General features: G+C 37.2%; 1 protein-coding gene across 1 annotated transcript in view; it reads right to left on the bottom strand.

The window, feature by feature from the left end:
• Positions 1–7,187: 7,187 nt before the first annotated feature.
• NDUFS1 (NADH:ubiquinone oxidoreductase core subunit S1) overlaps positions 7,188–12,124 on the bottom strand; it is a 35,951-nt gene continuing 31,014 nt past the window's right edge. Inside the window, exon 19 of the mRNA XM_058300299.2 lies at positions 7,188–10,898. Coding sequence (XP_058156282.1) covers positions 10,807–10,898 — 92 coding nt within the window. The 3' untranslated portion in view covers positions 7,188–10,806. The remainder of the gene's footprint in view (positions 10,899–12,124) is intronic.

Below are 12,124 nucleotides of genomic sequence, written 5' to 3'. Positions count from 1 at the left end.
TCCAGCTATTAAAAATTATGTTTAGGAAGTTTTTAAAAGCATGGAAAGATGCTCATATTATAATATTGAGACAATCAGATCAACCAGATAAAGCAAATATGTATACATGTAATAAAGACTGAAAGAAAATATGTAAAGATATTAATAGTATTTTTCTTGGAAGATGGATTTTTTTCCTACATTTCTATATTATCCAAATTTTAGAAAAGTAGTTACTCAATATCTGACAAACTAGATAACCTCAGATACTTTGTCCTGGATAATTTGGTTATTCTTTTGATTGAGATCAAACTTTAAGACTCTTAAATTGTCTTATGGACATGATTTTCCTAAAGAAGATACAGAATTTATTATTTTGGGATAAGAAAAAGTAATAATGGTTTTCTCTTTTTTGAGAAGGCATTTGTCTTGGCTTTGGAAAATTAATGAGTGAGTACAGAAACTTTCATTTACTAATTTATTCATAAAACAGAGTGAACCCGCCTACTCAGAGTGTAGTAAACCTATACATATGGAGGGGAAAAAAACCCCAAAAAATCCAGTTCTTGGCCTCAAGCAGCACATATTGAACACAAATTACAATAATGAGATTTAAGTGCTATGATAATAGGTCTACACAAGATACTAAAAGAGCATAAAGGAGAGATCCCTGTTCTGTTGTGAAGATATCAGAGGAACCTGAGCTGGCACCTAAAAAACACGTATGAGTTGGTCAGGCAATGAAGGTGGTGTAAGGGAATTCCAAGTAGACAGCCAACCCTTTATACAAAGACACAGGTTGGGAGGCATAAGAAAGTGTGGTCTGTAATGTAAAGAGACTTAGGTGGCTATAGACACGTAATCTTGTGGAAAGAGTGGAGGGAGGGGAAGTCAGGATAGATTAAGGACTTTTTGTATGATATGCTAAGGAATTTGGGTTTTCTCTAAGCATAATGAGGAGCTTTTGAAAGGTTTTAAGTGGAGGAGAGAGGGTATGACATCTGATCACTTTGATCATAGCAATAATCAGAATCACTTGGAGAGAGGGACTAGCAGAATTGAGGCAGATTAGGGGGCCCTTAGAAATGTGCGTAAGAAAGGATGCAGGCTCAAGCAAGGGGTCTTGAAGATAGAACTTAAAACATTCCTACAAGGTAGCTCATACTCATCCCTTCGTGTTAAGGGAGGCATTTTTAAAGTATGATAATACAATATTAGATTGCATTCAATGACAAAAAAAATTAAAATACATTATATCTAGGGAAGTGAATTTGGCCCAGTGGATAGGGTGTCCGTCTACCACATGGGAGGCCCGGGGTTTGACCCGTGTGGAGCTGGCCCACGCGCAGTGCTGATGCGCACAAGGAGTGCCGTGCGTGCCACGCAGGGGTGCCCCCCACATAGGGGAGCCCCACGTGCAAGGAGTGCACCCCATAAGGAGAGCTGCCCAGTGTGAAAGAAAAGTGCAGCCTGCCCAGGAATAGCACCACACACACAGAGAGCTGACGCAACAACAAAAAAAGAGACACAAGATTCCCATGCCGCTGACAACAACAGAAGCGGACAAAAGAAGAACACGCAGCAAATGGACACAGGGAACAGACAACTGGGAGTGGGGGGAAGGGGAGAGAAAAAAATAAATAAATCTTTAAAAAAACACACACACAGATTCCCATGTCGCTGACAACAACAGAAGCGGACAAAAGGAACATGCAGCAAATGGACACAGAACAGACAAGTGGGGGGGAGGGAAGGGGAGAGAAAAAATAAAATCTTTAAAAAAATAAAATATATTGTGTCTTAATTTTACAGAATTTACATCTTCCTCATATCTTAAAAAAAAATTCTTAGGAATTTTTCCCTTTCTATTTTCCTCATTAGCCCATGAATGAGTACTTATTGAGCACCAGTTCCATTCAGTCAGAAACATGACATTCATTTAATCAGAAGCTCCATTCGTTTATTAATCAGAAGCTTTCTCCCAATCTATTTTATATCTCAAGAAGCTTTTAAGGGCTCACTTTAAAAAACATTGTGGTAACATATAAACAACATAAAATTTCCCATTTTAACCACTTTCAAATATATAATTCAGTGGTATTTAATTACATTCACAATGTTCAGTGGAGAAGGGGGACCAGGGAAAGAACTATGTGCCCAATATGAAAATGAGAATTGGTATCTTTTTGGTCACCAAATGTATCATCATATATTTTACTGCATCAGAGACTAGCAGAGAATTTTTGAACCAATTGTGGTGTGGACCATGTTAAGTCAGAGAATGAGTCAGCCTATTCTAGAAGGGAAATGCTCACAAGGGGGAAAGGAATGACCTCTTCCTGGGCAGCAGAGCTTAGTAAAATTCCTTGGTCTGTTCCCTGATTAGTAAAAATGAACTGCTATCTCCAGGAGTGAGCAGTTGACTTGGCCTACTCAACAGAGGATCTCTCATGATCATTTGTTAATATTTAAGAGCACATTCAGGGAAGCGGACTTGGCCCAATGGATAGGGCGTCTGCCTACCACATGGGAGGTCCACAGTTCAAACCCCGGGGCTCCTTGACCGGTGTGGAGCTGGCCCATGTGCAGTGCTGATGCGTACAAGGAGTGCTGTGACATGCAGGGGTGTTCCCTGCACAGGGGTGTCCCCCGCGTAGGGGAGCCCCATGTGCAAGGAGTGCACCTCATAAGGAGAGCCGCCCAGTGCAAAAGAAAGTGCAGCCTGCCCAAGAATGGAGCTGCACACACGGAAAGCTTACACAACAAGATGATGCAACAAAAAGAAACACAGATTCCTGGTGCCGCTGATAAGGATGGAAGCGGTCACAGAAGAACACACAGTGAATGGACACAGAGAACAGACAACCTGGGGGCGGGGGAAGGGGAGAGAAAAAAAAAATCTGAAAAAAAAAAAAAAAGAACACATTCAGTACTGCCCAGAGTATAAAATTGAGTAGGCACCCGGCTCCGGTCACCCCCTGTCATCCCCTTGTCACCTGTTGCTGGGGCAGGGTCCATGGTTAAATCTTTCCCAATAAAATGTTGCACAGGAAAAAAAAATTGAGTAGGTACAGTCCTTGCCTAGTAACCTTAATTGTATAGCTATTAAAAATAATAGCAGGTTGGTGTATCAGAAGCACAAGGCTCCTAAAGATCTCTTTGATAGTAGCAGAAAGGTTTCTGTTTCCTTTTAGGGTGTTTTTCACCCTAAAATTGCTTTTCTTGCACGTGTCTGTATTGGATTAGATCACAAAACATGAATGGGAGAAACAATTACATTTAAAAATTTCACAAGGGGATAGTAAATGGACTGTAATCGCAAATATATTAGTAAAAATTATATATCCCTGCAAATCAATAGATTTATACAGGGTATCACTCTTCCCTAAAACTACTCCCTTACAGGATATCTGTCCTGATATTCTCATTTTGGGTGAGAATTGTTCCATTTTTACCAAAAGGCAATGTATTTCGTATGCTAAACCACAATGGAGGACATGTGCAGAAAAAGTAAGGTTATGGACAGATGATTAGCACTTTCATACTACTTGGAGGTCAAATTTGAACCTTTAGAAAATGCAGGTCATTGTGATTGGGAATAACGTGAGAAAAATAATGGAGAAAAACGTCTGAGGCAGGCCACCAGAGACAAAGTAAGGAGCCCATCTCATCTCCTACGGAACAAAAGATTTGAGAGAGATGAACACATAAACTCTGCTAGAAATGTGAAGGATAAAGAGAAGGGGGCTTAGATCTCAAGAGTGAGAACACGTAAGAGTTGAGGAATAACCCGTTTCCCTGGGGATGCTAATCCACAGGTCAAATGATAGTGAGGTGTAGAACTTTTTTTTTTTTAAGATTTATTTGTTTACCACCACCACCACCCCACCTTGTTTTTGCAGTCGCTGGATGCTGTGTCCATTTGCTATGTGCTATCTGTGTCTGCTCATCTTCTTCTTAGGAGGCACCACCTGAGCCACCTCAGCTCCCTGGTTTGTCTTTCATTGTCTTTCCTTTGTGTCTCTTGTTGCATCATCTTGTTGCATCAGCTTGCCGCGCCTATCCACTGCTCCAGCTCGTGGCACCCATAACTGAACCTGGGACCTACCATGTGGTAGGCGGAAGCCTAATTGCTTAAGCCACATCCACTTCCCTAGAACCCTTTTCCTTAGGTTATTTCTCACCTTAGTTGAACCAACCTAGAAGTAACCACTGGTTTTTGTGTATCTGTTCATGTATTTTACACATATACATAAGCACACAGACACACACACACACACATTGTGCAACTTATTTCATGTCCTTAATCTATCTTGGAACTCTTTCCCATAGCAGCATGCTGCTACCCCACCCCCTCATTGTTTGCACTGCTGTCTGTTTGTTGTGTGCTCATCTTCCTTTTAGGAGGCACCAGGAGTTGAGCCCGGAACCTCTGATATGGGAGGGAGGTGCCTAATCGCTTTAGCCACCTCTGCTCCCTGCTTTGTTGTGCCTCTCGTTATGTTCTTCCTTGCCGCATTTCTTTTTGTGTGAGCTCGCTGTACCTGCCTATCGTCAGCTTACTGTCTTCTCTAGGTGGCACTGGGGTCTGAACCAGCAACCTCCCGTGTGGTAGGCAGGAGCCCAGTTGCCTGAGCCACATCCACTTCCCAGATCATTCTTTTAAACATCTCAATATTATTTAATTTTATTATCACAATAATTTTTTTAACCAGTCCTCTATTGATGGACATTTAGATTTTAGGCTTTCCTTAAATCTGACAACACAAATGTACATTCTTACCTACTTATCTTTGCAAATTTTTATGGGTATAACTTTGGATAAATTACTGGAAATGGAAATTGCTGGGTCTAAGGAATGTACATTTAAAATTTTGATGGATATTGTACAGTGTAGGAGTGTGACTATTTCCTCCAATGATCACTAACACTGGATATTAATAAATTTTTACATATTGTCAGGTTTAGCCATGGTTACCACTGCATTATGTATATACCTCTATTAGAATGCTATGATGTTACTGTAATTGATGTTTACTATCTCTTTCACTACACTGTTAGCTTTTGGAGGACAAAAACTATTAATAAATTATATTTCTCTCGAGTCCTAGTAGTTAACATTGTTTTTGACACAGTAGATACTCTACATATGTTGAGCTGAGTTCAAAAAACCCTAGACCTGCCCCTATTTTGCCCCTTATTCTCTCAGTCTCTATTTCCTGAATTATAACATACAGATATAACATTTGATTTTCTCTATGATCCTTTTCAGTTAAAGAATGAAATCAATAAGTTATTCATCAAGACCTCTTATGTACTATTCAAATGAAATATTTTAAACTAACCACTAGTCCTAGACCATGCATTTACCATATTTGTCAAGGCCAGCTTATACTTTTTAGAATAGGGTATTTATATAATATTAAGATGTTTAAAATTTTGAATACCAGTCATAGAAAAGTCAATCTTCAAACATTTTCAGTGGTATAACACCTAGGCAGAGTATTTAGTTCTGAGATCCTTAATCTGGAATCTGGGGTCTAATCATAGTTTTCTTATTAATACCTTGGGTTTAAGAAAGCAAAAATTGCTACATAATTAAGGTATTTTAAAATATTGGTTATTAAAAATTATTAGGGAATTACCAGTTATCTTCATATCTATTTATAAAAGGTAGCTTGGTCTGCCAGGGCTGCTATGGCAAATAATGCACAATGGGTTGACTTAACAGAAATTTATTGTCTCAGTTTTGGAGACTCCCAAGTCCAAAACCATGTCTTGGCAGGCCATGCTCCTCAAGTCTGTAGCATTCTGGTGCTGGCTTGCTGTAATTCTTGGTGTTCCTTGGCTTGCAACTCTTAGTCACATGGCAATCTTTTTTTGGCTTTGGGCTCCTTCCTGCTTCAGAATTACTTCTGCCTTAGGACTCCCGTCATAAGGCCCACTTTGATTCAGTTTGGCCTCATTTATCTAGGATCTTTGAAGATCCTATTCACGAATGAATCAATACCTTAATTAACATCTTCAAAAGTCCTATTTGTAAATGGATTTGCCTCTAAAGGAATGTGGATTAAGGGTTGGTGTTTGGGGGGACATGATTCAATCACCAACAATAGCCATACATGTGCATATGCATAATTTTTTTGAGCCTACCGATCTTCATCTGATTCACTTTTTTTTTTTTTTAAGAGTTATTTTTCTCTCTCTCCCCCGTTGTCTGCTCTCTGTGTCCATTCACTGTGTGTTCTTCTGTATCCGCTTGCATTCTCATCAGGTGGCACAGGGAATGTGTGTCTCTTTTGTTGTCATTTTGCTGCGTCAGCTCTCTGTGTACCTGGCACCACTCCTGGGCACGCTGCACTTTTCACGATAGGTGGCTCTCCTTGCAGCGTGCACTCCTTGCACGTGGGGCACCCCTATGTGTGAGGGGCACCCCTGCGTGGCACAGTACTCTTTGCATGTGGCAGCACTGCACATGGGCCAGCTCACCACACAGGCCAGGAGGCCCTGGGTATTGAACCCTGGACCTCATGTATGGTAGGCGGATGCTCTATCAGTTGAGCCACATCCGCTTCCTTGATTCACTTTTTCATGTCTAAAATGTTTCCAAAGGTTGATTTAATCACAAATAAGCATAAGGTCTAAATATGCTAAGATAGTATGTTTTACAAAATGTTCTAAAAAGTGTGTCATAGATTCCAAGACCCATTAATCTCATTAATTTCTGCTTGAACCCAATTTTCACCACCATACTGGGTTCTCTGTTAACAGGTATTTAAAATAATTATGCTAGTGACATTTTAACAGCATTCATCAATTATGTTAACATTACAAAGAAAAAAACCACAATTCTGCACATTACCACTGGTTTGGTTGCAAAGATGCTTGAGTTCCTCTCTCTTGGTAGCTTGAATAGTGGTGGGGTAATTTGTTTCGGTAACAATAAAGCTGACAGTTTACATTAGCCAAGGGTTTATGCTGGAGAAGGAATCCACTACTTCCTGTTTATACACATCAATAGCTCTACTCATCTTTTAGTACCCAATATTTGTACATGGTTTTTCTTCTTTTGATAGCACTTTAGAGTTTTTACTATTAGAAATAATCTCTTCTAAGGATTAGAATTCAACACAGGAAATCCAACTGCTATAGGTAAAAGTCCAATCAAAATAAACAGTTATGCATAATAAATTCTCACAACTCTGGGAGATGGTCCATAGTAGCAGCATTTTATTGAATGGATTGACCTTAGACAAGTTATTTAATTCCTCTAAACCTCAGAACACAAATAAAACAAAAGCATTAGAATAAGCAGATCTTTTAAGATTCCAGTTCCAAATTTTTCTTCCACTAAAAATGTTTAAAAAGCAATCTAGCTTTCTTCTGACTTGTCAGTCCCTTTCAATCTTATAAGTAGAAGAAAAAATTAGAATGGTCTCATATACTTTTATCACACCCTCAAAGAAAGTTTCCTTCACCTTCTCCACCAAAAACAATTAACTTTTTGTTTTTACAGACACAGGCCTTTGTTTTATATTTTAAAAAAAGAGTTTATATTTTATTTCTCTACATGTTACTTTTCTCACAAGTTATGGAATGCCCTTTGACACATTTTTATTTGCTTTTTTTCCTCAATCCATTCACTTTTAACTAAAATCCTTCCTAAACTTGCAACTAAAATATAAAAGTATTCATAAGATTTGAAAGCCAGGCCATGCCTTTCTTTCCCCTTGGGAAAAAAAAGCTGGGGGTTATATTAGGCATTTCCCTCACAATTTATGGAATTGAATGTTTCACTTGATTCACTAAACATGGGGCATTTTTAACATTGTGTTTAAGGATTCCCATGAATGAACTTCAACTGGAACCTCCTGAAACTGTAAGCAAATCTTTGAATAGGCTTTTAAGTTTTATGATGATGGCCCTCAGTTATTAAGGACACTGAGCATTTACTACGTATCTGAAAATGTTGGGTTATTACAGACTTTCTGATTTAATTGTTAACAACCCTGTAAGGTCAGAGGGAGGTACAATTATAACAAATTTAACCCTCATTTTACAGATGAAGAAACAATTTTAGAAAATTAAATAACTTTCCCAAAGTTGAACAAGATCTATCTGACCTGGCAAGAAATGTTTTAGGAAGTCAGCAATGACCTAATAATAAATAACTGTACTGAGTGTTGTTAAGAAGGAAAGGCATGATACTTTTTATTAATATATTCATTATGATACAACTCAAAAATTCCATTTGGAGTTTAGGCTTCAAGATTTTTCTTATACACATATTCAGTTTTAATAGCTGTCAAAGCATGGGACAGGCGGCGGACTTGGCCCAGTGGTTAGGGCGTCCGTCTACCACACGGGAGGTCTGCGGTTCAAACCCTGGGCCTCCTTGACCTGTGTGGAGCTGGCCCATGTGCAGTGCTGATGCGTGTGCAAGGAGTGCCATGCCACGAAGGGGTGTCCCCTTGCATACGGGAGCCCCACGCGCAAGGAGTGCACCCTGTAAGGAGAGCTGCCCAGCGTGAAAGAAAGTGCAGCCTGCCCAGGAATGGCGGTGCACATGAGAGCTGACACAAGATGACGCAACCAAAAGAAAACAGATTCCCATGCCACTGACAACAACAGAAACGGACAAAGAAGACACAGCAAATAGACACAGAGAACAGACAACCAGGGTTGGGGGCGGGGGGAAGGGGAGAGAAAAAAAAAAAAAAAAAAAGCATGGGACAGTAAAAATACCTCTAATTAGACACTCTTCCTATTAGTCTCTGGTTCTGTAATCATGGACAAGTTATTTGACATTTCTTGAGCCTTAATGAATACCTACCATTAGCAGGATGTTTGTGAAAATTAGCCATAATCTATGTAAAACTTTAATAACATATGCTTAGAAGGAATTTAGTAAGTGGTATTATTTCCAGGGTTGTCTTCATCCAAAGGGTCATGGCCTTGAGCCTTTGTAGATGTCCTCACTGAACTCCCTCATTGCTTAGTAATATAATCCCATCAGCCAGGTTATTCTACTCATGCACATGTATTTTTCTTCTGTCTGGGGGCTCTTCTTCAGAAAGTCTTTTTCTAGTAACCATCTTTAATGTTTATATTGACGTTAACTTTAATAATTAGCATTACATGGCTAATATGTACCACAAGACAGATTTTATGTTTACTTTATGTGAAAACCAACAAATTTTACTGAGTACTACTTATCCCAGGCAAGATATTCTCAAGAGAATTACAAGTGGTTCAACACTAACTGCCTAGAGAACAGCCCAAGGAAGAGGCAGGAACCTTAATGAGCTTAGCCTATAGATCACCTACTAACAATCCTATTAAGTTTACAACATTCACTGAAGAGTACTGTGTAAAATACAAATCAGGGAGCATATGTCCCCTTGAGGTCAGCACAGAGCTAATGGGTAAAGGAAGAAATGAGGGATAGGAAGGTTAACTCTTAGCAACAATTTATACAGTTTCCAGTAACTAGGAGTTTTAAGCTAAGTAGCATACAATGTCATGGCATATCACTTGAGAGGATAAAATATACAGTTCTGAAAAAGCTATTGCCGGTGACAAACTTTGTATGATTTTAAAAACAAAAAGTATCAACCACACTATTTATTTTAAAACCTTATCTTTAGTTACCTCAAGAAAATGGAACCCTTAGCCCTAAATGGGCTAAGATTGGGGTGGGGGGGTGGGGGGGAATTAAATTAGCTTTAGGATTATCTCCTAGATTAATTATATTATTTTTACTTTCTTTTTGTTCTGACAATTGGAAATTATGAAAGATGGTAGTTTTATCTTCTGTTGCTGGAATAATTTTGTTGCCTTAACACTACGGATGGTGTTAATATGAGGAATACAGAACATCAATGAGAATCTAAATTATCTGTCTTAAAACCTCCCTCATTCCGAAATTTTGTTTTTATAGTTGGAACACTGACCCCCAGTACCACAGGAAGGGTGTCTGTGTGTGTGTAATCTGTTATAGAAATGAAAATACCAAACATCACTATGACAGTACATAAACACATTCAAGAGGAAACAGAAAAATGTGCTATTCATTAAGCTTCTCAATATTAATTCTTCAAAGTAACAATGTATAGACTCTATATTAATGGGAGAGAAGAATTACAGTGTAGCAGTTAAGACTTCCAACTGGGTTCGGAGTCAGAAAGAGCCAGGTTTGAATGTGAAATTTTTGCTGTGTGGCCTTGGGCAAGCTATTTAATCTATTACCTTGTTCTTCAGTTTCTCATGTAAAATGAGATTATACCACTACCTCATACGATTATTGCAAGGACAAAACAAAATACATGTTAAATCAGAATGAATAGCACAGAAAAAAACCGGAATAATCATCAGATATCATTATAATTATTAACTATGGTTGTTCAAGATATAAATACCTTATGTGTAATTACACTGAAAGAATGCTTAAACCTTTTAATACTAGAAAAAAATCATTCCTAATAGAAGCTCTTCTCATTTCACCTATATTATAATATACATGATCAATAAACAAAAAGTTCCTATTTTAATAATTTTTGTATTTGTCACAAGGATTATAATGATCTTACATGAAAAAACACTTATAGACACTTTTATTAACTATATAACAACGTTCACACAAAATACATAAATGTTTTTGAAACTGTAAGGTTCTTTGACAACTGCAGTATCATTTTCAAGCAAGCATGGTGTAACCGTAAATATTACATCATTCAGATTTTTTTTTTTAAGAAATAGAGCTCTAACGGATCATTTCATCATAATTGTCTATTAACTATTGGTAGCAAAACTGGATTCTTAGTAGTTTCAGCATATGGATGGTTCCTCAATTGCCTGGGCACCCTCTGTTACAGCTTTGACACACTTGGCCATTGTCTGTGAGGCTCTGCTAATAGAATCTGTAAAGGTATTAAGAAGACATGCATTTTGACAATACAATTTTTTTAAAGGCACATAGTAAAACTTTAAGGTTGTATATACTCAGAGGGAAAAAAAGATTATGAGGCTCCATGCAATTATATATAAATTTTGTGAGAACACCAAGAAATTCAGAAGAAAAGCCCTTTATTGGTTAAGTGATTTTATTAATACTTCTAGGAATGGAGTCACTAACATGTAACCATTAAGAATATTATAGAAAATATAGGAAAAATAAGAACATAGGAATATTAAAAAAATATGGACACGGGAAAAAAATGCATACATATTGTTATTAAACAAAGGTTACAAAATAGTATGTATACGAAAACCATTTAATTATAAACTTCAAATGGGAAAATTGTATGGTAAGGGAATGCTATCTCAATAAAGTTAAAAAATGACAACAAAGCATGTGAATAATCTCATTTTTTATTTGAAAAGTTATGTACCTATCCATGGAAGACCACTAACCAAATTGTTAAAAAAATAAATATAGTTATTTGTAGATAGTACGGTAATGATTTTTTGTTGTTCTTTTGGGTTCAGGTATGTATTCTACATGGAACATAAAACTTTCATAACATAGCTGTAAAATCTATTGAAAATAATTTTAAACACAAATGATACCAAAATTTAAAAATATACTTCTACCTGCTTTTAGATAGCAGACTATTTAAAATCATCTAACTATATCAATGACCAAATAAAGTAAATATTCTATCAACCATTTTAAGGTCTGCAATTCAGTTGTTTTACTTTCTATATTCTTAAAAACTTCCTTAACAATTTATATCGGAACCACTGTTTAACATGTTTCACATCAGAATGTACTAATCTTCATTCTATAATTCTCAGGAAAGTCTTCACAGTTATTGCCACTTTGAAAAACTTCCCTTATAGTTACACAGTGTTTTTACATATAACAGTATTTCATATTTAATATTTAATTTTTCCTGGATTTTCAAACTTTACTGTCATTTCTATTATCAGTTCTAGAAACAAACAAAATATTAGAGTAAAATCAGAAAATATGAATTACATTAATTCAGATGTTTGAAAACCCTCCTAAAAAATATATCAAATATTACCATTCACAGGTTGAAATGCTAAATTAGGGGATTTGATTCCTTTCCATCTTTCATAAAATTCATAGACATGTTTACAGAAATAACTTTGGTAAGGGACCAAAATTGGTGGAGACCAC

The sequence above is a fragment of the Dasypus novemcinctus genome, chromosome 7 (assembly GCF_030445035.2).
Source record: "Dasypus novemcinctus isolate mDasNov1 chromosome 7, mDasNov1.1.hap2, whole genome shotgun sequence".
Taxonomy (NCBI): Eukaryota; Metazoa; Chordata; class Mammalia; order Cingulata; family Dasypodidae; genus Dasypus; species Dasypus novemcinctus.
This window is presented reverse-complemented; position numbering and strand designations above follow the sequence as displayed.